At 41.0% G+C, this 26669-nt stretch overlaps 1 protein-coding gene across 5 annotated transcripts in view; it reads left to right on the top strand.

Moving 5' to 3' along the window:
- The window catches only part of dlgap4 (DLG associated protein 4), a 459488-nt gene that overhangs the window by 371051 nt on the left and 61768 nt on the right, over positions 1–26669 (top strand). The window contains exons 1-2 of one of the 5 annotated variants that reach the window (XM_008110023.3): positions 18646–19069; positions 19316–19589. The exons of 2 other annotated variants lie outside the window; for them this stretch is intronic. In XM_008110023.3, the coding sequence (XP_008108230.2) occupies positions 18866–19069; positions 19316–19589 (478 nt within the window). In that variant the 5' untranslated portion in view covers positions 18646–18865. Of the gene's footprint in view, positions 1–18645; positions 19070–19134; positions 19177–19312; positions 19590–26669 lie in introns of those variants that run through there. 2 more of the 5 variants (XM_062978822.1, XM_062978820.1) reach the window with 2 other exon arrangements.

Raw genomic sequence — 26669 nt, 5'->3', positions numbered from 1 at the left:
GGCACCAGTTAAAACACTACCAGTAGGTAGTGGTTCGTCTTCTTTTTGAAGACATCCAGAGGAGACCCCACCCTCTTTCTTTTAGGCAATTGGTTCCATTGCCAAATCACTCCTATTGATATGAAGTTCCTTCTGATGTCCAATGGAAATCTATTAATCTGTACCTTCAAACCATTGGACCTGATCCTACTTTCCAGAGGACAGGCCTGTCTACGCCTCTTTGTGGCAGCCCTTGAGGTATTTAAAGAGTACAGCCATGTCTCTCTTGAAACACCTTCGGTCATTGCATAGGTGCAATCACTGTAAAAGTGAATTACAAAATTAAAAGTTGAATGTATGATATATTCATCGAACAAGATGCCAGCCATAATTTTGTTTTAGATTATCAGTGAAGGCATGAGCAAAAAAGGCCAATCTAAAAAGTATGATTATGCTATCAAAAGTCTATTTAGTATAATACTAATTCTTCTATAAATACAAGTGTGAGGAGGAATGGAGTTAAAGTGTGTGCCATTCAGCATCAGGAAGCATAAGATAAATGTCATAAATTGGTAACTAGAAGACTCGTGGCCAAATCTAGCTTCCTGGGTGGATACTTTATTTCCTAAGTTGCAAATTAGAAGCAGTTGTGTTTGTAGGGAGATGCTGCTGGCTGTAAATACAACATTTCTTGGCACTCTACTTGTATTGGGGAAGATCTGAACATCTTGGTATGCTATCCTCCATTACTCACTCAAATTGGCACTCCAGTGAAATCAGTTATGGTGCTGCAATAGGCCAGATGGTTAGAAAAGGTCAATATTACTTATGATCTTTGCAACTGATGCAAGAAACTGCTTTCTAATCCCTTCCCTCTCTGTGTCCTGTACAACCCTTATATCCAGTGGCAGCTAGGTGTGCATTATTGCACTACTGAAGAGTGGGAGGATTTACATCTCGGAAATGCAGACAGCAGAAGAATTTAAACCTACTCCCTCACTTTGAGCAGCATATCTGAGACAAGAAGGGGAGGAAAATTGGGGGGGGGGGGGAGGAGAGAGCAGCCCTTTAACCAAAGAAAAAGACATCCAGTTGTTATTTTTCTTGTTGTTTTGGCAGAGGGATCTACCACATTTCATCTAGGTTGATTCTGATCACCAGGAAACATTCACTGATGTTTTAGCACAAAGCCAAATAAATGTGCTGACATGTGACTTCTCACTCCTGTGTTAAACAAGTAGAGTGAGACAATGTACTTTCCACCCACATATCTGTATACCCTGTCCCCTCTTCCACCACCACCATCCTATGTTGCCATGTTCAGCATGCGATTAGAAGAAAGATTCCTATGCATATCAGCTCTGTGTGCATGGTTACCCATACCATTAAATTAGAAGTTGATGGTAATTATGTTGTTTGGGAGTTCGTTTTAGATATCCCTCTAAATTTCTGGAATGGCAGGACAATGATGGTGTAGGGGAGGTCAACATGCAAATTGAATGGAGGAACATGTGTATATGTCTTCATTCTTAAGCAGACATTGCCTGCTTGGTGCTGTTGGCATTTCTGCTGTCTCTCAATTGCCCGGATCCTGGTTCATTCTTCTGTTGTAGACTTTTTAGGACCCAGACTGAGAAGCTGCTCCATTATCTCACTGTATCAGCAAGGTAGTTGTCAGAGCACAGTTCAATGGCTATGTATGAAGGCCTAAATCTCCATGGAGAGAGCCTGTTACTAATCATGTCAACTAGCACTGATCCTATATCACTTTCCATGACTGTAATAATTATTTTTGCCTTTAAGAGTTTCTTCTTTTCCTCCTCTTTCTTTCTGACCTAGATTCCATCTTCCAAAAATAGCTTTCTCTTGAAGTAGGCAGGGGATTATGCAGTTTGCATGTGTGGCTCCTGAGTGTATGAATGCAGTTTTTGTTGCTGTTTAATTCTATCCATGTTACTTGTACAGGAGCAAGTGAAAAGGGGAAGGTGATAAACCAGTTTATACTAATGGTTATAAAGAAGAATGGCTCATCTTAGGGCTTTTTGTACCCATGAGGACGAGATGTATATTATTGTGTTCTCTGTATATCAACATGGGCCCAACTTTGTTTCCCCAGATTAAAAGATTCTTATTCAGCGTAGCCAAACAAAAGTGCCTCATTCCCATCCATGTTGGTAAACTGACACAAAAAGACAGTAAAAAGGGGGCATTTTCCAGATGGCTTGATTTGATAAAATAAGTCATTTCCCTGCACTTGCTAGAGCTGAGCAGAGCTGTTGATGACTTAGGGCTATGGAGGACTCTCATTCATAGGATTGTTATATTCAAAACTTACTTGACAGCAAATAACAGTGACAAATTGGTGTTCTAGCCTAAGTATACTTTAGTTGCATCTGCCCACAAATATGCCTTCTGCAATGTACACCTATTTCTGTGTCTATTTTCTTATTTGGTTTGTTGATTAAAAAAAACCATTTCAATTCAACATACACAGAATCCTTTAGAAAAACAACGATAATAAGGCATGGTGTACATATACTGTATTAACTCAAATCTAATGCACACCATTTTAAAGCAAACTATGTTTCCCAAATCAGGATGTGCATTAGACTTACGCTGCTGCACCCCAGCTCTAGCCCGGCCTATCTAGAATCAGGTTGATGGTGGGCAAAGGGAGCCACATGAGTGGGTGGCAATAGAAATGGCTTGGGGCACCAGGAATCTCAGGTTGGGTGGTTGTGGGGCGCTACCATTGAGTGCTACCACCTGGCTGGCCAGAGAAGCAGGAGAGTTGAGAAGCACCCAAACAAGCAATTTTTTTCCCCTGCCAGGCTTTTGAAAATTGAGATGTGCATTAAAATGGATGGCACAGTAGACTCAGGTAAATATGGTAGTTCTGGCTCTCTCTTATGGCATTCCCCACATGAGTGATCCTACCAAGAGGTAGTGATCAGGCAATACTGTTCTTTATAAAAACAAGCTCCTCCACAAGAGGCTATCCTTGGATATCGTGATTTGCACAGTTCAGAATGACTACTACATAATGATTACTACAAATGTGACCATCACATATATGCTTGTATGAGAGCTACCATATATGCTTCCCATCATGCATAAACCAGTCACATGCTGCTGCTATGCTCTGCTGTGGGTGAATGTAGCTATTTCTTTTAGCAGTATTTTCCCAAGTTTTGAAATAGAAAATGTCATGCCTTCAGTTCCTACAACCATTGAAGGACTAATGACATGGGAATTCTGAAGTATTTTGTGCACAACATAGTAGCTATATAAAGAGTGAACTGGATGAAGGCGGGAGTAACAGCCTACCAAATAGACATAGTGGCAGAATTTGACCAATATTACATGCATGCATCTATTCTGGCATTCAAAAGCCTTCAGTTTGTCGAGTTTAGCTCAAAAGGAATGTACTCATAACATACTCACAAAGTATGTATCCATTTTGCTTTTGTTTTTTAATGTTTGATAATGTAATGGCTTTAGAATATTCCCCATAACTTTAAAGGCTACATAGATCTTTCCTACTAACAAATATATCCTTTTCCTCATATTGATACACAATTATAGCTACATCTTAGCAGCCGTTTTGACTCAGGTGAAATTATGAAATTAAGCTATGAAATTATTTTGCAAGCTTTCTGATCTCTATCGCCCACCTTTGCTGCCTTCTGACCATCTGGCTGGCTTATGTTATGCAGTTGGTCTGTTATGTTACCCTTGTGATGATGCTACATAACTGAAAAGTGGATAGATGTCTCCATCTCACACAGCTCAGGAAAATATATTGCAGTTATGATGTTCTTGCTGAAAGAAGTGGGAGTACAAATGGACAGAACTGTCCAAGGTCTCTCTATTCAAGGGAGGAAAAGGTGCCTAAGTAAAGCATTTCTTTTGGGATCTTTCTCTCTGAGGAAAGTTGAAGAACATACTGTGTCCAGCACAGTAAGCAAAAAAGCATCATTTGGAGGAGGAGGAGCAAGGCAACTGTTGTCGTTGTCGTCATCATCATCATTTATTTATATAATGCCTTTTGTTAGCTCGTTTTTAAAGGTTCTCAGGATCTCTTGCGGCTCACTGAATAATGATCATTCATTGATTTATTTACTTACTACATGTATAGCCCATCTTTCTGCCAAAAAACACTCAGGTGTATTAATCTTCCAGTGCAATTCAATTCCCAAATTGCATGTACAATGCCCTCTAACATTTTACAGATGAAAATTGGAACTATCATTGGAATGTGTTAAGATAGCAGATGTTATTAATGAGAAAGAACTCGGAAGCTAGAAAAGTCTGCAACAGTTTGCCTTTTTCCTAAACCTAAATGGGAAAGGTAATTGTCTGCTATCTTTACTCATCTTCCCTGTCTGAGTGCATTTTGAACTCAGTTTGCCGCCATTGAGGCCAAAGGAGGACATTCAGAGAGAGAAATTGTAACAATTCAAAAGATTGGATGACAGAATACTACTTGGGACTCTCCCTGCCAAGTTGGGACAGGAGGAAGGTATACACTCCGTACAGAAACTGCAGAGCACAAGAATATCTATGATTCTAGGATCTGGAACACTGTGTCTAAAACATGATGCGGGTGCTTGACTTATCCATACAATTTCTATCTGCTTTTTTAAAAAGCAGATGTCTTCCATGCACAGGCCTGTCAAGTCTGGAGATGTACTGCATAGAGATGTGAGCAGGTTTTAAAAAATCTCATATACTCAGCTACATTACATGCTGTCTCTGTGCTGATGAATATGGCACTGGGACCAAAGGAGAGCCAGTAGCAGAAGCCACAACTGATTTCTTACTTACGTAACAGCTGCACTCAGTTTTTCACTTCTCTGTTTCATGAGTTTTTTTCATGATGTTCTCAGTATTTTGTCTCTGTGTCCTTTATTATTCACTGGCCCATGATTACTTATATAGCAACATCAATACTTTATGGACACTTAAGCAGTTAAAATCTCTTTTGCTGTGCTTCACAAGGTTCCATTATCCCAGTAAATGAATGTGAGCAGCTCAGAGTTCAAACCACAGAAATATAGCTCATACATTTCCATGGACTACATCAGACAAGCAGATTTTTGCTCACACAACATAATTTTCCTCTTCTTCCTCTTCTTCTGCTTCAATACTTTTCCCCAATATGTTACAGAGGGTTCCTGATTTTTCTGAATAGCTTGGAGGGGAACACAGAAAGAGGGTGGATGCAAAATGAACTTTCTAAATAGATTTTAAAAGACATGATATGTTGTAAGGCAAGCCTTCATTTTAGCAATTCAGTAATTTACTGAAACAGCAAAAAATCATTTCTGTATCTAGAACAAATGAAGATGTCCATACATTATACTCAACACTGGTGCAGTTGTTACATGTGTGTACACAGATGGTTGATCTGTATACTGGTAGAATCTTTCACATGGAAGATTCAAAATATGTGCATTGTACATAGATCATAGTGTATATCTTATCTAAATAAATGAAACACTGTAATCTATACATATTTACGGCTTTTCCAGACTTGATTATTCACAATTTGATTACATTTTTCTCTCTAGGTAACTCTATGTCCTCCAGTGTGACTCTGTAGTCAACTGTATCCAGTCATGCTGGAGGGCCTAAACATTTCTATAGTGCACACCTCTCTAGGTCAGTGGTTCTCAATCTGTGGGTCCCCAGGTGTTTTGACCTACAACTTCCAATAATCCCAGCAAATTTACCAGCTGTTAGGATTTCTGGGTGTTGAAGGCCAAAACACCTGGGGACTCACAGGTTGAGAACCACTGTTCTACATCATCCAGTGTCATTCTGTAGTCAGCTTCTAGGGAATGTAATGCTGGAAGACCTAAATATCTCTATGATTAAAAATTGTAATTTCTTAATTTATGGTTTTCCCCATTCATGGGGCTCCTGCACCCCTAACCTCTGCAAATGATGGAGTCCAGCTCTACATAGATTTATGATCTCAGCACATTAATCCTGCATATAGACTGCTAATTACGATTCACAAGTAATAAAATATACCTATATTTATACAGGAGTTCTTTGGTTTACATTGCTGTTCAAGTATTCAAACCCCTTGATTAACAAACAGTAGAAATAAGGGATTTAGAAGTCTTGTATAAATAGGCTTTTGTGGGGGTTTTTTTCCAAAAAGCAATTATTCATATAAAATATTGCTGCTATACTTGAAGCTTTAGCAAATTCAGTGGAACTTGCATAAGTTTGTGCTATCTGAAAAAGTTACTAGTTCTATGTAAACATTACAAATATAAGCAGTTCAGTTGGGTAGGGTGTTTCATTAATTTTAACTAACCAACAAAAACCATTACAGTGTTATGAAATCTTGAAGCCGAATAAAAATGCTAATGAAATCAAACATTCAGTATTTGCTGAGAAGAATTTGTTTAATAAGGGATGAAGAAGGAAGAAAGCAATACGAACAATTCAAATAACTATACAAATTAAGTCTCAACACAAACAAGAAAACGGGACAGGGTGGAGTCTATTAAAACAAAAATCCAGTTGAAGCTTCAGGACTTTTTACTACTACATAAACTTGAATACAAGTATTTTGTGGAATTTTGTCTTTTTTACAACCAGATTCCGCAAATAAGATAAGTTTTTGTAAGAAATGTTTATTCATAGATGCAAATTAGTGAGCACTTTAACCCAATAAATGCATTTTCTTTAAGTTGACAATTTCATCACAACATTCAGAAAAGTGTAAATCCTGTTTCAAGTTTGTGTATTAGCTTGGGAAGTGCTAATAAAGTAGATTTAGTTTAAAATAGAAACCAAAAAGAGACTGGTACACTGCATCACAGGCTGAGCTGGCTGTCAAATTGTACCACTTTCTCTTCTAGTCCTTTTCAGTGTCTTTCAACCCTATTATTCATTCCCTGAGGCTTGTATATCACACTATCCCTCTATCAGTCTATAATGCTTATAAAATTTCATCCACAGCCACACACGTTTTCAGATCCTTGCCCATGTTTTGATGTTAAAAGGGTACAATTATTCATGTGTCTCCAAGTCTGTAGCATGCATTCATTGTCATTCAGACATTTTAGGGTATTGTACTGAAGTGGAAAGCTAGTTGATGTGGAAAACACATCTCATTACCACTGTTTCAGAATCAGGCCTGGTCCTTCTGTTAAACAGAGTGAGGAAACTGCCTTAGATAACAGATGCTGTTCATGATCTTCCTGGTTCTTCCCACTTGTTTGGGAAACAGAATTGTGCATCCTACACAGCCTGTCCTAGACTCCCATTCTAGCTTGGTGCAGGATGTTATTATATTCCCAGTGTCAGCTTCCAATCCAGGCAGCTTTCATACAGGGAAACATCCATCATCTGTAGTTGCTGAAAACATGTAGGCACACATATCAAAACAGACCACATAAAACAGCTTAAGCAACGTACTATGAACCAGTATGTTATAAAGTATCACAAAAGGAAACAAGCCCTTTATGTGACAAAAAGCATTAGGAAATTCACTATTGGGTAAAGCAGTGTCCATTATCTATTATGGGTTCCATAAAAATACTAGAACTTTGCTTTTGTGATTGAAAGCATTCATATCTTTCAATGGAAGGAGAAACTAAAACCAGTGCTAATTTATTCTTTTTTAACCAACAGAAGTATGTCTCTGTATGGCTTACTAACCTTGTAGGTGAAATGTGGGGAAACACACCCCACACCAAGCACCAATTTTCACTGGACTTTTCTGTAGCTCCTAAATGTATCTGTAACTCCTGGTGCTGGAGAACACGTGGTAGATGGCCAGGGGCTGTTGCCACGGCTCCTAAGATCATCCTCGATGTATCTAAGGATGATAATGCCAATTGCAGAGCATATTTCCTATTGTTTCGGAATTTTACTTTCTTTTTGTTGTATTTCCACTGTTTATCTGAGTTGGCTTCAACCAGCTTTGCTGTCCAACTCTTATCACAGTGAGACACATTGTGCTTCAAGAAGAAGTAAAGTTATTTACAATGACCTTGGCTATGTTTATTTATTATTTGTTTACCACACTTATACCTCACCCTTCTCTCCCCGAAGGGGACTCAGAGCAGCCTCACAAAGGCAACAATTCAATGCCACACATATACGTGTTGAAGAGTTGGCACAGTGATCTTGATTCAAAGGACATATGGGGAATGAAGCAGGAAGCTGTGTGGGTGAGACACCATGTAAATGTTTAAAGTCACAGTGAAATCTATAAAAAGAGGCCAGTGTGGTGGCATGCAGCTCACAGGGTGCAAACTGCCCACTCTGTATGAATGACTCAGCGCAATTATTGCCATCTGTCAAAGAAAAGCATAACTGAGTATTTACACAACCACAAAGCTTAGAGAATTTAGCATAGGGTTACTGTTCTCAGAATCCTTTTGCCAGCATTGTGACCAGCCATACTAGCTGAGATGTTCAGAAAGCTATAGACTACTCTTTTCCCATTTATTTTTTACAGTTGTACATATCCAATACTTCTAAGAAACATTGCTCACACTTTCAATATCTGTTTATGTTAGTATCAATATCAGGTCAACTTTTGAGAATGAAACATCTTTTTATTTACGTAAATTTGGTTCAAAAGTAACTAAGGGTAACACACAACTGGTGTGCTCCATGTCATGCACCCCTCAAATGCTCACCCTTTATTCTAGAGGAAAACTTGACCTTCTACCTTAGAAGAGTCCATATTGATTGAAGGATCCCTACCAGGATCTATTATCCTACCCTTAAATTTTTTAACACCATATCAGATTGTTGAATGCATTTTGGTCCTGCAAATGGGAATCTAGAGGGGATCTGAGGAACAAATCATGAGTGCTTGCCACAGAACAGCCCAGGTAGTTTCTCTGCCCTGTCCCCTCATTTAGAAGGCAGCCTTTGCGCATCTCTGCAGAGCAATAGTGCAATCAATGGTCATAAATAAATAACCATTCTAAAAGTAGCCCTTTTGAAAGGCAAGTAGTTCAAGCAGTGTTGATAGGCTTCCTGCCTGAACTAAATGACCTGCCAAGCCACAAAGCCCACGTAATTTTTTGTCTCAAGCATCTGGAAAGGCCATTTTGTTTCATTCTGAGAGTTTATTTGTGCTCCACAAGTTCTTTGAGGATATTGACTATGCTGTATTTGGTAATTTAGAACTTGTAATTTGCAGACCCCCATTCACCTGTCCAGAATAACTCAAAATTGTTTCATGGCTGGGCAACCCATGACTATGAAGCTCCTAACTCCAGGTAATGTAGCTAATGGATTGATATTGTAGCACCTGTAGTCCAAAACATCTGAAGTGCACCAGGTTGCTTATCCCCATTCTAAATCATGGATATCACCCTAACCCTAAATCACTATGGAAGTGTTCTTCCTATACTAGTCTGTTCAGTACATATTTAAGTCGACGAGATACTTAAATCTGTATGTAGTCTTTTCTTTCACTACATACAACAGAATTGATGTACACCCAGGAAAAGCCGTACTTCCATGCTACTAGAGTACAGTTTCTTAATCTTTATTTTACCAAAATGTTTTAAGTTGACAAAACTCTAGTTTGAATTTCAATTAAATACTTTAAGTCAACAGGAGCTTAATCTAGGTTACACTCAAATGCTGTAAGTAAATAAAAAGTAAAGAGTGCCGTGAAAATTGTTTGGTAGGAACAGGGAGTGCAGATAGCATTCTCCCTATTCCCATTTCTAAATAATAAATATTAATGTCAACAGAGCTGTTAATGACCACAGCTCATCTGATGTATAAGGTCATCAAAGGTTGATGCCAAATTGAGCACAAACAACAAGAATATGTATTCTGGGGAATTTTATTTGCTGTAATACATATTGATTAGGTGTGTGTAATGGCCATGCCAACTGGGTGCAGAGCATGAGGTTTAGAGGCACAGGACTTCCTAGAAAAATCATTAATTTTAAAAATAGATATATTTTAACCTGAGATAACATTTAAATGATTGATGCTACATGCTAGTAACATGTACACACACAAGCATGTGAATATGACAAGATTAATTGTGCAGCAAGATGGCTACACAATTATGTTTTAAAAGCTAGAAGATGCACAAGAATATTCATTGCCAGGACAACATTATTTAACTGTCTCAGTGAACTTCAAATATCAGGAGGTCTATGTGGTGGAGTGTTACCATACAAGCTTACTGTCTTCAAATAGTAAGCTAGATATGTGGTTCTAAATTTATAACATCTTCCACCACAAGTAAGGGGCTAGAAAACACAAAATTGCATTGTGATGACTTCAAAACATTGAAGGCAAACACACTCGTCTCTGCAATTACCTTGAGGCTAATGTTGTTGCTGATCTTGTTGAAGTGGCCAGTGTGCCATCTGGTTTAAAACTGTGGCATCTGTTCAAGCTTTTAAGGCCCAAGGATATGTGGGCATGGTGCTTGTAGCAACTCAACCAACCATGGTTAGCAATTTAGATGACCTTCTTAATCCCTTGACTGTTTCAAACAAACCAGTGTAATGGTCATGGTGACTGTATTAGTCTGTAGTTTGATAAATACATTTTTCTATGAGATGTAATGCACATCGTTGTTGTTTTTTAGGGAAAAAAATAGTTTGTCAGCTCTAAAGCCCATTCTGTATTCAATGAAATACAATTATTATCCAGTAGCAGATGCCTTCTTTCATGCTTGAAAACGTGGTGCTGGCTTAGCTCTAGGCATCCTTGAAGGAAGCAAATTCTCTAGACTCATTCCAGTTTGGTTTCAGTTTTGGATTTGGGAAAATCTGACATAATCATCCTAGTGGATGACTTTTATTGATACAGCTTGAGCATCACTTAAATCAGGGGTGTCAAACTCATTTTCACTGAGAAGCACATCAGCCTTATGTTTGCCTTCAAAGAGCTGTTAGTAATTGTAAGATTGTGTAAATGTAACTATGTTGCCCTGGCATTAAAAACCTTGTAGGCCACTTACAATGAGGTGGTGGGCCGGATTCAGCACTCAGACCATGAATATGACACGTGTGCCTTATATAAAATACTTATCCCTGAAATACTCCAAAATCTAAAATTGTCCAAATGTTTGGCTAAAACAGTGGTACCTTTGTTTTCTGAAGCCTCAATATACACAAAGGTTGTTTCATGCACAAAGTTCTTTGAAATACTTTATAGAATTATCTTCAGGCTGTGTTTAAGCTGAAATTGGTCCCTTCTCCAAGATTATGTATATACCAATATACCACCCCACCCCGCCCCCCACCCCCACCCCAAATTCTGAAATCCAAAACACTTCTGGTCTTAAACATGTTGGATAAGGGAGGGATCCTCAACTTGTATAAAGAATGATGTCTCCTTCTCTGGAGGCTTTTAAGCAGAGGCTGGATAGCCATCTGTCAGGGGTGCTTTGATTTTGTGTTCCTGCATGCAGGGGGTTGGACTGGGTGGCCTTTGTAGTATCTTCCAACTCTATGATTCTATGATTCTGTAAGAAAGTTCTATCCTGTTGATTCATTTTGATTTGTCACTGGCTTTTGAGAATATTTGACTAGTATCCACCTGAACAGGTGCTGTGTTTCCATTGTAGGGTCTCAGAAAGTATCTTGTTCACAGTGAGGTTCAATCATTATACAAAGATGTTAGTGGGTACGATTGTTAAATGTGGAATATAGTGTAGTAACATTCATCTTATAGATATGCAATATCTGCATCAGATCAGACCACGTAGGTCTTAGACGAGTGCCTGGAAGCATGATGAAGACCCACACACTGTAATTGAATTGATAAGACAGAAACCTGGTGTGTGTTTCTCACAGGAATTAGGTAGGTTTACAATTTTAGGTGGAGTTGAATTCCTGAGAACAGGATTCAGTTTACAGATAGTTTTTGAACTATCATTGTCACTGGAGATTTAGTTGGGACTCCCAGCTACAGATGTCTTTGGGTAAGGAATGCCTGACAGTTGTGTTTCATGTATTGTCAACATCAATATTGAATTATAGCAGTGTGTCCTATGTGGGCCTCCCTTGAAAATCCAGGAACTGGAGCTAGTACAGAACTCAGTAGTTAGGTTGCTGACAAGAGCAATCTACTGTAAGCGTATTTCACCTTTGCTTAAAAAAATACCTCATACACTGCTATATAAGACGTTACTAGACCAGAATCAGGATACTCACAAGGGGGTACGAATTTCAGTAGCCCACTCTTTTAAGGATGCCAGCCCCATCCGCTTGCCTTATGTACTTTCAAGGGACAGGAGGTTACTACAATGTGATGGGTTTATATAGGCACCATTCAAAAGTGTACGTATTTATGTACACATATAAAGGTAAAGGTTTTCCCCTGACGTTAAGTCCAGTCGCGACCGACTCTGAGGGTTGGTGCTCATCTCCATTTCTAAGCCAAAGAGCCGGCGTTGTCCGTAGACACCTCCAAGGTCATGTGGCTGGCATGACTGCATGGAGCGCCGTTACCTTCCCGCTGGAGCGGTACCTATTGATCTACTCACATTTGCATGTTTTCGAACTGCTAGGTTGGCAGGAGCTGGGGCTAACAGCGGGCACTCATTCCGCTCCCGGGATTTGAACCTGGCACCTTTTGGTCCGCAGCTCAGCACTTTAACGCACTGTGCCACCAGGGCACACATACATGTGTAGATTTGGAGGAAAGGAGGGAAGCTATAATACTATTGTGTTGCATTTGATCTTGATAAAAATGCAATCTCTTCAATACAATTAAAATACCTTTCATTCCTGCAAGAATTAATAAAGTTTGGCACCACTTTAACTTCTGTGGCTCAATGCTATGGAATCCTAGGAATCTCTGCCAAAGAGCACTGGTGCCTCAACAGACTGCAGTTCCCAAGACTTTACACAGCATTGTGCCATGGCAATTAAAGCATCCTGGTACTGGCAGCACCAAGCACCAGCCAATCTGCTTTGTTCCTAATTTTTCTCAGCTCTGGGCCTGTAATGGGTGGGTTTTTAAAAATCCAAATCTTTCAATTCCTTTAAGTTGGAGAATGAAGGGCCTGTGTGCCAAGTGTGGTCCATATCTATCAGGCCATGTAGGAGCTTCTGTGGTAGAAACATGAAGAGGCTAGGGTGTGTGGCTCCTTTTAACCTCCAAAGTCAGTTTCCCAATGAGGCTCAGAGGTGAGGAGATGAAATACACAGATTCTATTTTGCAATATAAAGAGACCAGTGGGCAGCAGCATAAAAGGAAGTCCCACCCCAATGAAATTTCTCATAAGGTTCTTATAAGCTTTTCAAAGTAAAATTCACAGCTTTAATCCTTTCCTCTTGTCTCTAACCCCTTTCATCCTCCCCATGGCACTTTGATCAGATGCTTATCAAAACAGTTCAGGAAAGCAAACTTCTCCATAATTTCCTGATTACAATCATTCCATATATCACTATACCATTTGGGCCTTTTCCCTTCCTTTGAGGCATCAATTTGGTCCACTCCATCAAACACTATTTTGTTTGAACTGTCTACATCTAAGATGTGCTTGTTGGGTTTATTGTCTTGTTTGCCTTTGTGAGTTACTTGGCTTGACATTCCAGACCTTCAATTGATTCCATTTTGCATATCTAAGGAAGTGGTGGGCTGTTTATTGCTGGGTTCTGTTTCCTTGCTTGCGTTTCACAGCTCTGTCAGTCTGTGTTTTCTCGTGGCAGATTCTTCAATTGATTCTGTCTAACACTAAAGATTAAGGCCCCGTCCACACGGCTGAATAAAATCCCACATTATCTGCTTTGAACTGGAATATATGGCAGTATGGACTCAGATAACCCAGTTCAATGCAGATATTGTGGCATTTTTTGCCTTGATATTCTGGGTTATATGACTGTGTGAAAGGGCCCTCAGGCTATTTATTTAATAAAACTCACTCTTCATACTATTGCTATTTAATAATCAAATAAAATCAGGTGTCCCTTGTCCCCTTCATTCACACATACTTTGACTTTCATGTCCATAGAATAGTTGTCCTGCCTGGGAAACTGCCTCCCTGGTCCTCGTGGTGCCAAAGGGTCCTTCCACACAGCCATATAACCCAGAATATAAAGGCAGAAAATCCACAATATCTGCTTTGAACTGGATTATCTGAGTCCACACTGCCATATAATCTTTTTCAATGTGTATTTTATACAGCTGTGTGGAAGGGGCCAGGGAGGGAGGGAGGGAGGGAGGGCTGGGCCTGATGTCCCTGCGAACAAGGTTGCCATGCCCTGCATGGAAAGGATACACTGTTGGAAATAGCAACCTCCCAAGCCTTTCACTATAGCATATATTTGCTAACCTGTATTCTATGTGTATGCTGATCTGTCAGTTTGACTGTACCTCTTTGGTGTGGGAGGGGTTATAGATGTGATTGTACTGAGCATGTTCAGACTCAGGACTCCATTTTGTATTCTGTCTGATTCACACCTCAGTGGAGGTGGGTGCATGTTGCTGTTTAGACTTCAGTAGAGAAGTACAGTAGAGTCTCACTTATCCAACATAAACGGGCCGGCAGAATGTTGGATAAGTGAATATGTTGGATAATAAGGAGAGATTAAGCAAAAGCCTATTAAACATCAAATTAGGTTATGATTTTCCAAATGAAGCACCAAAACATCATGTTATACAACAAATTTGACAGAAAAAGTAGTTCAATACGCAGTAATACTATGTAGTAATTACTGTATTTACAAATTTAGCACCAAAATATCACGATATATTGAAAACATTGACTACAAAAATGCGTTGGATAATCCAGAACGTTGGATAAGTGAGTGTTGGATAAGTCAGACTCTACTGTATGACTAATGGACTTCAGTGAGTACAACTATACCTAAAAACTATGGACTTTTAATTAAGAAGTATGCCCTGTGTACTCAACACAGAGAGAACTAGATCCTATCTATAACTGAACTATAATTGACAGGGGACTCTGGCGTGGGCTGGTCCACGACGTCACGAAGAGTCGGAAGTGACTGAACAAATAACCGAACTTTAATATTAATAGTGAATTAATACAAGATGTTTGTGAGTAAACAAGATATGAGGGCTATCCAGAAAATTCAGTACGTTTTGGAATTAAAATTAAACAAAGTATAGGAGAAAACATTTACCATATTCAGTTGAAAGCCAGACCCAAATACTAGTTTTCACCATAGTCCCCACTGAAATCTAGGTAGTTATCATAGTGATAAAAGTGTTTGAAAAGCCCTCCCCCCCCCCCAAGATTTCCGCCTGGCTTGCGTCCTGAACCAGGCTGGTTTCCCTTCCCTCAGCTGTCAAATGGTGCGCTCAGCTTTCCGATCGCTCTTTTGTTTTGCAGATGCTTGCAAGGAAGGTTTTTTGGGACAGGAAAGGTGTGCTCCTTGAAAAACCTTAAAAGAGCACCTTCTTTGCAAGCATCTGCAAAACAAAAGAGCGATCGAGGAAGAGCGATAGGAAAGCTGAGCGCACCATTTGACAGCTGAGGGAAGGGAAAACAGCCTGGTTCAGGACGCAAGCCAGGCGAAAATCTTGGGGGGGGGGGAGGGCTTTTCAAACACTTTTATCGCTATGATAACTACCTAGATTTCAGTGGGGACTATGGTGAAAACTAGTATTTGGGTCTGGCTTTCAACTGAATATGGTAAATGTTTTCTCCTATACTTTGTTTATTTTTAATTCCAAAACGTACTGAACTTTCTGGATAACCCTCGTATGTTCTTTTTCAAAGCAGACTTTGGTTTTTTTTTTTTTTTATCTCTGAGTGCATATTTTAACTAAGAGGTTTCAAGGGAGTGTATATCTTTTGGGCAATTACAATTGCAACTGCAATTTCAACTTCAAAGAAACAACCATTCTCTGCTAACCAAATATATTTTGTAGTGGCATGTGTTTATCCTTGGCAGTTTAAAGACATGGTTCTTCAGTTTAACAGCTGAGTTCCCTGTGTGCCATTACATGAATGCTTATGAATATCACTTATTCAAAGGGTTGACTTTTTTAATGTTCTATTTTTATATATTTATTGGAAAACTGCCAGTACAGCAATGGCTTCAGATGGCTCCTCTTGGGGTTTTGAAGTTCATCTCTACAGTGGCCTGTGTAACCTGAAAGTTGGACAAGCTGCCAAAATTCAGCAGTTTCAACATCTCCTTCATATCAGGGTCCACTTCAATGATCTCCTGATCTAAACCAGAGACCTCAGGGACATAGTTGTCCCTTCTTTCTCTTTCTTTCTCCTGCAGTTTGATGGAGATGCCTCTAATCGGCCCTCATTGAATGCTTTTCATTAGATGGGTAACATACCTGCAAAGAAACTGCACTAAAGTTTATGGTCTCTTTGGTTCCATTCGAAAAAACTAAAGCAAGAGGTCAGGAGTAACAGTGTTGAACTCTGTATCTGTAAGTGCAGACAATCTCTGTCTCAATCTCCACTAATAGCTGTGTATGAAAAGCTCAAGGTATGATAGGGATAAGTGGCCCTCCAAATACAGGAAATGCTGTCAACAAAGGGTTGCCTTTTAACAAAGTCATGCTTTTCTTGACTAGTGGTTTTTCAAAAGGTGGTCTCCACATGTTCATGGAGATTCACATTTGCCAAAAGGATATGTGGTCAGAGACTGGGAGCAGCTATTTCTAATAGGTTATGAGACTCAGCAATGGAGCGAGAGTTGCCAGATGTACAAGCTGGGTTTAGAAAAGGCAGAGGAACAAGAGACCAAACTGCCAATATCTGCTGGATAATGGAGGAAGCCAGGGAGTTTCAGAAAAATATCTATTTCTGTTTTGTTGGGTATTCTAAAGCCTTTGACTGTGTGGATCATAATAAATTGTGGAAAGTTCTTGATGGTATGGGAATATCAAGTCACTTTGTCTGTCTCCTGAGGATTCTGTATAGATCAAGTAGCAACAGTCCGAACAGACCACGGAACAACAAACTGGTTCAAGATTGGGAAAGGAGTACGGCAAGGCTGTACACCCTACCAATTCAACTTGTATGCAGAACACATCATGTGACATGCAGGGCTTGATGAATCCAAGGCCGGAGTTAAAATTTCTGGAAGAAACATTAACAACCTCAGATATGCAGATGATACCACTCTGATGGCTGAAAGTGAGGAGGAGCTGAGGAGCCTTATCACTAAGGTGAAAGAAGAAATTGCAAAAGATGGGTTTCAGTTAAATGTCAAGAAAACCAAGATTATGGCAACCAGACTGATTGATAAGTGGCAAATAAAGGGAGAAAACGTGGAAGCAGTGACAGACTTTGTATTTATAGGTGCAAAGATTACTGCAGACACGGACTGAAGCCAGGAAATCAGAAGACCTCTACTTCTTGGGAGGAGAGCAATGACCAACCTTGATAAAATAGAGTAGAGACATCAAACTGGCAACGAAGGTCCACATAGTTAAAGCAATGGTATTCCCCGTAGTAACCTATGGATGCGAGAGCTGGACCATAAGGAAGGTTGAGCGAAGGAAGATAGATGCTTTTGAACTTTGGTGTTGGAGGAAAATTCTGAGAGTGCCCTGGACCACAAGAAGATCCAACCAGTCCATTCTCCAGGAAATAAAACCCGACTGCTTACTGGAGGGAAGGATATTAGAGGCAAAGATGAAGTACAACAGTGTCACTTATCCAGTGCAGTCTGCCTCCCATCTGGATCCACAGCTGTTTCTCTAGACAGCAATGTGCAGCGGGCCAACATGCCCAACAACACAAGACAACTTATGGCCCAATGCTACTGGCCCTGTTGTAATGGTCACACAGTGTTTTACTGTTTTAATTGGATATGATATTGGTTTTTAAGTGTGTTTTTACGATTGTTGATTTTCACTATATTTTTTATTATATGTGGCATTAATCTTGCCATTATGTAAGACCACTCTGGATCCCCCTGGGGGAGAAGAGCGGTATATAAATTAAATAAATAAGTGAGCCACACTCCCAAACAAGTGGCAGGCTTGTTGTAAAACATGATGTTTTGGTGCTTAATTTGTAAAATCGTAATGTAATTTGACGTTTAATAGGCTTTTCCTTAATCCCTCTTTATTATCCAACATTTCCCTTATCCAACGTTCTGCCAGCTGTTTATGTTGGATAAGTGAGACCCTACTGTACTTTGGCCGCGTAATGAGAAGACAGGAAAGCTTGGAGAAGAGAATGGTGCTGGGGAAAATGGAAGGAAAGAGGAAGAGGGGCCACGACCAAGGGCAAGATGGATGGGTGCAGGGCTGTAGCCAGAAAAAAAATTCGGGAGGGGTTTTGAAAATTTCGGGGGGGGGGGGGTTGAACCCCTGACCCACCCACCCCCCTGGGTTCAGACCTGTCAATATCTGCTTGAGATAGTGCCTGGAGGGACTCTTAATGTTTTACGTCTCATAGACTTAGCATGGGGATTTGGTTAACCAGTTAAAATTCATGAGTAAACCAGGTATTTTTTAACCTGAAAATTTGGGGGGGGGGGGGTTGAACCCCTAAACCCCCCCCCCCCCCACCCACCCCGCTACAAGCCTGGATGGGTGGTATCCCTGAAGTGACTGGCTTGACCTTGATGGAGCTGGAGGTGGCGACGGCCGACAGGGAGCTCTGGCGTGGGCTGGTCCATGAGGTCACGAAGAGTCGGAAGCGACTGAAGGAATAGACAACAAATGGGATTACCCATAGGGGGGCAGGCCTGGTGTCCCTACGGACGAGGTCGGCCTCGCCTGCCCTGCCCACCCGCGTGGAAAGGACACCCGGGCCATTAAGGGCCCCACGCACGCGTGGCCAGGCCGCCTGCTCCTTTCCCCCTCCCCCCACCCGAGTTCTGCCTCCCCGCCCCTCCCTCCCTCCCAGCCACGCTGGGCCTCTTCTCCCGCGTCGGCGAGAGCGCAGCCATTCCACGGGCGCCTTGTGAGCATGTGCGGAAGACTAGCTGGAACTGGTTTGTCCGTCCCGGCTGGTGAGGCGGAGAGAGAGGCGGAGGAGGAGGAGGAGTCCGGCCTCCGTCCTGCTTCCCTCTGGTGCCGGGCTTGGAGCGAGGCGTGCGCCCTTCCCTGGCTTGCCATTGGCAGCGCGCCCGTCCTGTTCTCCTTCCTTCTGCTTCTGCCGGATCGCGGAGAGGTGGGTGGGGCGAACCCGGGGCTTCCTTCCTTCCTTCCTCCCTCCTCCTCCCTCCCCTTGGAAGTACATAACGGGAGCGGATGGGGCCGGCAGAGCTCGCCGGGAGGGTGAGTGAGTGAACGAGCGAGCGGGGTGCCAGCAAACCAGCCTTCTGCTGCTGTTACCGCCGGAGAAGCTCTTTCTCCTGCCTCTCTTTCTTTCTTGCTTTCTCTCTCCGTGTTACACTTTCTGTCTTTTCCTCAGTAGCCGCAGCAGCAGGGATTAGATCGCCCGTCGGCCGCCTCTCTCCCTCCCGGTCTGGATCACCGCAGGCCCGGCTCGGCCTCCACCATCCCTCCTCATCTTCCTCCTCCTCCTCCTTCTCCATCACCATCCCGGGTTGTTTTTCCGCCTCCGCCGCCAGCAGGGCGTGGGACCCGGGGCCGCCTTTCTCTCCCTCCTTTCTCCCTTTTTTCTCTTTCTCGAGCCCCCCACCTTTCCGTGTCTCCAATGGCTTTGTGTCTGGAGCTCTTTAAACAATGTGAGTGGACAGGTTTGGGTGTCATGCACCGGGGGAGGGGGTCCCTTGCCTTGGTTTTTTGTGGCATGCCGATCTCAGGCTGGCTGCTGGGCGAGACTCTGCTTCCTATAGAGCCTTGATATGCCTTTTCTCCTTCCCTCCAGACGCGTTTTCCTCCCCTTTTGAATGGGATGCATTCTTTGTAGGGGACAGATGTGGCCCCAAACGCTGGCGCTGCTTGAAATGCAAAAAAGGAAGGAGTGGGTCGCTTTGGGGGTGCAAAGCTGGCTCAAGGTAGTGGCTGAAAGTGCAGGAAAGGCGTCGTTGTCTCCTTCGCTCCCACCCGGTTGCACTTGTGAGCTTGGGGGCTTTGGCTGGGGGAAAACCCCCCTCTTTGGTGCATGGCTCTCTGCTTCATGAGATCTGCTGCCCCTTGGCTGGGATATATTTAGGCTGCTCTTGGCATTCCGGATCCTGGCAGGATGTGAGCTCATTTTGCCTGTCTTTCTGCTGTGCCAGTCTAAATGTGAAGCATGGCTGGGTGTGCTGTCACACACGTTGGTGTCCCTGGAGAAATGAAATGACACAGATTGGTAGTTCATCGGCTAGACTTCCTTTAGGAAGGCTGCCCCTTATCGTGTTGTGGTTTTATTTGTTTATTATTTGTTTTTATTGCTGAGTTTTATATTGCTTGTTGCCTGGGCTTGGCCCCATGTAAGCCGCCCCAAGTCCCCAGGGGAAATGGGGCGGGGTATAAAAATAAAATTATTATTATTGTCGAAGGATTTCATGGCAGGAATCACTGGATTGCTGTGAGTTCTTTTGGGCTGTATGGCCATGTTCCAGAAGCATTGTCTCCAGATGTTTCACCTGCATCTATGGCAGGCATTCTCAGAGGTTGTGAGGTCTGTTATAAACCAGGCAAGTGGGGTTTACTATGTATATCTGTGGAAGGTCCAGGGTGGGAGGAAAAACTTTTGTCTGCTTGAGGCAGGTGTGAATGTTTCAATTGGCCACCTTGATTAGCATTGAATAGCCTTGAAGCTTCAAGGTCTGGCGGTTTACTGCCTGGTGGAATCCTTTGTTGAGATGTGTTAGCAGGCCCTGATTCATGTCTGGAATTCCTCTGTTTTCTGAGTGTTGTTCTTTATTTACTATCCTGATTTTTGAAATTTTTAGTACTGGTGGTAGGATTTTGTTCAACAGAAAGAAGGAAACCATGAAAATGAACAAAAGCTGGCTATCAGTATTTTTTTAAAAAACTCTAAAATCCGGACAGTAAATGAAGAGCAACACAAAAAAAACTCAGGGGAACCCAGCTAATATTTCCCAACAAAAGATTCACCCAGGCAGTAAAAAGCCAGACCTTGAAACTGAAAGGCTATTCAATGTTAACCAAGGTGGCCAGTTGAAACATTCACACCTGCCTCAAACAGACAAGAGTTCTTTCTCCCACCCTGAACATTCCATGGATATATAAATTCCACTTGCCTTGTGCCATAGACACAGGTGAAATGTCAGGAGAGAAAATGCTTCTGGAACATGGCCATACAGCCAGAAAAACTCACAGCAACCCTGCCCCTTATTTACTACTTCTGCCATTTGTTATGGTATGCTTCCTTCTTTTCAAGGGCGAGTGGCACTACAATTTCCCTGCCACAAAATGTATGGGGATTGTTATGACAAACAAAGGGGTCTCGGAGCATCTTGGAAACTGGGAGAATGGTGTTAGTAACATAAGCTTCTTGGACTGAGGGGTGTGTGTATCTACACTGTAAAATGAATAGAGTTTGACACCACTTGAACTGCCAGGGCTCAGTGATATGGAAGTCTGGGAGTTGTAGACTTACTAGGTTTTTAGCCTTCTCTGCCAAAGATTGCTGGTGCCTCCCCAAACTACAAATCCCAAGATTCCCTAGCATTGAGCCATGGCAGTCTAAGTAATGTCAAATTGCATTAATTCTTCAACACAGATGCACACTAGATCCTTGTGTATTGTGGTGAAGATCGCTGCTGATTGAAAGATGTCAGGGCCTGCTTTGAGGATATAAAGAAGTTGATTTCAGTTATTGGTTTTAAGTGCTTTCAATTTCAACATTTACCTTTTAAAAATTGTAGGAAAAGTGGTACCAAAGTAGACTGCTTTTCCCTTTTTTTGATCTGAATAGACCTTTGTTGTGGTTGTATGCCTTCAAGTCATTTTTTACCAACAACAACCTTATCACAAGGTTTTCTTGGCAAGATTAGTTCAGGGGAGCTTTGCCATTGACTTCTTCTGAGTGTGTGACTTGCACAAAGGTCACCCAGTGGGTTTCATGATCAAGCAGGGATTTGAATCCTGCTCTCCAGAGACATAGCCCATTGCTGAAAGCACTATACCACTTCCTGGGAATGAAGGTATTAGGGAGTTCATTTCTATTTAATAGAACAAATATTACAGTGGCTTCAAAAATGTAAACCTTGGGAAAGATCTCGCATCAGCAATAGTTTCATAATCTGTTGTCTTGAAAGGGTATGATTTCACCTTGAAGCATATTGCTCAGAAACTCTGCAGGGCGGAGGAAAAGATTGAGGAGTGATAGCTCTGTGACATTTATGAGCACAGGCAGATTTGGAGTTGGATACGAGCAAAATGTTCTCAGACCTGGCACCCTGTAACATTTGGTTTTGAAAAACTGTTTTCTGTTTATCTCTGTCCGTCACAGGCACATGTTTTCCACCCTGCCAGATCAATAATCTCAGTGAAAACTATTCTCTGGAGGGCATAAACCGCTCTAAAATTAAACCATTTGCCTTGTCATCTATTTGCGGTTGCATGAAGGGATGTCAGAAGGCTTCATGTGTGAAATAAAGTGGACTGTGGTCCAGGAAAGCTTATATCATTACAACTGTTAGTCTTTAAGGGCACCACAATATTCTGTTGTTTTTACTGTGATGGAGTAACACAGGCACCTCCTTATAGAATACCTTTATATATAGTTCCATAACCTTGGGCATTTCTAGAGGACAACATGTTATTCTTGGTCATTATGCAATAATGACAGTTGTATTCCAACACATTGGGAGAGCACCAAGCTGTGGAAAGCTGTTTTATCATATGCTTTTTCTGGATGCACAGAGAAATCACCTGCTGTTGTTGCCTTCTAGGGCGGTATATAAATAAAATGTTATTGTATTATTATTATTATTAGTCTACTCGGCTTGCATATGTGATCTGGTTCCTCCTGAAAACTATAAGTGAAGCTGTTGCAATGATCCCCTATGTTTAGAGAAGGTGGTGTGCCTTGAATGCTGCTTCCTTTGAACAAATGATGCCTTAATTGGCTAGAATACTTCGTTGCTTAGTAATCCCTGGCCTAGCTTTGTCTCATGAGAAACTCATTGCTACAGGATGAAACTGGGCTTTTAGAGTAATTTCAGTGCAATCTGTGAACATAGACAAAGGTTTCAAAGATTCAGCACATTGTGAAGAGGGAAAAGCCAGGTGGTGGGCATGGATCGGCTAATAAGCATTGTGATGGAATGGCTCTAATGAACAAAATAAGTGTTTTTGATGTTGGAACAAGTGCTACAATCCCAGAAAGTGCCCTATTGCTAAGCTGCTGCTCTGATATGTGGTCGGTTTGGTCTTTGTCCTGATAGGTCTTTGTATGTATGTATCGATGGTTACCTTGCCCTGTTACCTGATCCTCAGGCTAATTTGAGTTCCTCAGAGATTCATCTCAAACCAGCTCTCTGTGGAATTCGGAGGGAATACATCCACCCCACAGGGCTGTCTAAAAAGAGAAGCATATAAATTGGGCGTGTAATATTTGGATTGCTGAGATATTGATTGCCCCTGTGTTTGCTGTATTTGTGTTATGTTTTTATATTGACATGTTTCAATAGTATTTGATTTTATAATGTCAGAAATTCTAAAATGCTTTTTTAGAAAAGTGATTGAACTACAGATGTAGAGGGAAAGCTCTTGGCAAGATACAGCACACATGATAGTAGAGAATGAATTACTTCTATAGCTGCACCTAAGGCTTTACCAACCAAAGTAAAAAGAGTCAAGCTAAATTAGTATTTGAATGCAGGCCAGGGCATAAAGGATATGCTATACTAATTTTTATTGCATTGCTGGTGGCTCTACTGTTTCTGAAACTAAATTGGGACACTAAGTTTATAGCTATCCAAAAGTTCAGAGTAGTTAAAAATGCTGATCGCTGGTGAGGTTAGGTCTTGATTTTAAATTTTAAATTTCTAATCTCTCATAACTCTAAAACCATTGGTGCTTTTTCTGACTAGGGGGTATTTGAAAAATCTCAAAAAGGGTAAAACATAAATTTCTGATATAATACTACTGTAAACTCCATTGCGAGATTATGTTGTGCCTCTTAAAAGTGGAGAAAAATCAGTAGTTGGAGAAATTGCTCTTTTAGACTACAATGTTTCCAGACTTTCCTACCTAACATACAATTTTTCCTACTCTTGATAAGACCTTTTACTTAAGGCAAATGCTTACTCAACATGTTAATAAAACCACGCTTCTTTGCAATATATATACAGTGCGTGTGTGTGTGTATATATATATACACACACACACAAAAGTCCACCCTGACTTGGCATTCTCCAGATATGTTGGTCTAAAACCCAGTATCCTCCAGATATGTTATACTACAACTTTCATCTTCCCCAACAGCTAGCCATTCAGGTTGCAATGGTGGCAGCTGTCTTGTTTCCAATCATAATACCAACAATCCTATTTCTCCAAATATTACTCAATAAATTAACACATCAGATGCAGGATATAATGGATTCTTCTCTCCATCTTTTTTGCTAGTACAGTAGAAGTTTTTGTCATCATGTTTGTCTTCAGCAGTGGGTCTTAATCTTTGGTCCTTCAGATGTTTTGGATTCCATCTCCCACAAGTCAGCATGGAGAATGGTCCATAATTCTTGGAGCTGATGCTAAAAACTTTTGCAGCACCAAAGATTGAAAACATTTGTTCTACAGTATGTTTCTTCTATGTCTAAACAGATCTCTGTTTTAAAAACACATGCAATAAAGATCTGCCTATTAAGACAGCATATTGGGAGCATCCAGAAAGACCATACATTATTTTGTTTGTATTTGATTCATTATTTCATTTATACTAACTAGGTGGGAAGAGAAGCCAAAACATTGTATATTACTCTAAGCAAATCAACATCTCAGCCAAAGTCCTTGCCAACAACATAGAAACAACAGTTGAGTTATCAGGTTTTGCAGATTTAACTTTTGTGGATGTCATTAATGTTCTCTCTTAGAATATCTAGATCTTTCTTCAGTTGACCTTAGAGTTATGCTGGATGACCTAGAGATTCCTAGAGACAGCAATGCTCTAGACATTTGTAGGTCCTCCAGCACAATTCTATGGTCAACTTCCAGTAGTTTTTCTAGTGAAGTGTTCTCTCAGATTGAAAAGAAGTACTTAAAATTCATGGTTTTTTTTTAACTTTCATGGTGTATTGTGAAAGTAGAGAGCCTACTGTATTGCTATACAATATTTCACAAGGCTGTAAAAATTTTAGTGAAAATATGTGATGTGTTTTGGCAACTCTAAAACACAATGTAGGGGGAAACTCTTATTAATCTGTATTGAAACCATTCAATGAGCATGGAGCATGTTGGAAAGCCTTGCTCTTATATGGTCAAATCAGACTCTAGATTCAGAGAGTTTAGAATTTCAGAAAACAAAATAAAATAGACTCCTGTCAGGCCCCTGCTGTTTCTATAGAAAAACAAGACTCTGCTGATATCTGGGATGGGCAAACTTTAAATCCTGTGGATGTTTTGTTTAGCTCCCATGGTCTCTTATCATCTGGAGGAAGAAAGATTTCCTGTTCCTGGCTTACATAGCCGCTCCAAGGCACAGTCATGTAGAATTAATCTTGTAAAGTTAAATAAGAAGGAAAACCCCTTCAGGGTGCTGAGATTTCCAGCCCTGATTAAAGTTAATGTAGCCCGTCCTTATGGACTGCAACAGAGAATTTAAATCCTGGAAATAGGATCTGCCTCTTGCAAAACAGCTGACAAAAGTAATAAGTCTATGTTAGGCAGTATTGCGTTGGACTATGTTGGAGCTTCATTATATGACTGATGCCTCTTCATACAAAACAGAAACAAAATCACTGAACCCAAACTCTGTAAATAGACAAGAAGATGTCAGAGACAGATCAGTTTCCTTCTCCTGAACATGTTTTGTTTTTATTATTTTGAATGACAAAACATTGAACATTAGATATGCCCCACCCCATAGTCTGATGTCAATATCCCAAGCACTGGGGTTAACACCACCCTTGTCGATTGTGAGAATTAAGGCCTGAGGAAAATGCTGTCGAAAAGGATTGGCTTGGAGATGACTAGGAGACGCCGATGAGTAAATTGCAGTTTCTTGACTCAGTCATGAAAGAACTTGCAGCTGTCCTCAGATTGCTAGTGCATCTGTTCATCTCCTTTTACTGTCTCTTTCTTTCTCCACACCCAAACATTCTTTGTTTCTTGTGTAAGAGTATAATTGAAAATACAAGCCGTCCGTCTGGATGTGTACTCGACTAATTAGGAGGCTCTATCTGATTATTATAGCCCACAATTACTTTGACTACCTTTTTAGCTGCAGTGGACTTTCTGAGGACTAAACTGCAAGCTTCTTGAGTTAGGGTATTTTTGAATCAATGAAGTAGATATATTCCTGAATGTTATACTACTGTAATGGAAAATTTTGAACCAGAGGCAGAAACGACACAGAATAGGAGTGGGTTCCTAGGGTACATAATAGCCACTGCTAATATTCAACTTCCCTGTAAAAGGCATGCATAGACACCAGCAGTCAGGTTGTCTAGAGCAGAATCTTGCTTTTTCCCTGCTCAAAATTTACTGCACACCCAACACCAGAACATTGTCTTTTTCTAACTCTTATTCACCATCCACCTGGTGCTGATGCTGTTTCTAAAAACAAAAGTTAGACAAAGGATGATGAATCCAGGAGGAAGGTGGGTGTAAAAAGGAGTTTTGCTGTCAAAGGCTTTGTTAACTGAGGCCCCTTCTATATAATCCAGGATATCTGCTTTGAACTG

This window comes from Anolis carolinensis, chromosome 4, assembly GCF_035594765.1.
Source record: "Anolis carolinensis isolate JA03-04 chromosome 4, rAnoCar3.1.pri, whole genome shotgun sequence".
Taxonomy (NCBI): Eukaryota; Metazoa; Chordata; class Lepidosauria; order Squamata; family Dactyloidae; genus Anolis; species Anolis carolinensis.
The sequence above is the reverse complement of the archived record's forward strand: the minus strand, read 5'-3'. Positions and strand labels throughout refer to the sequence as shown.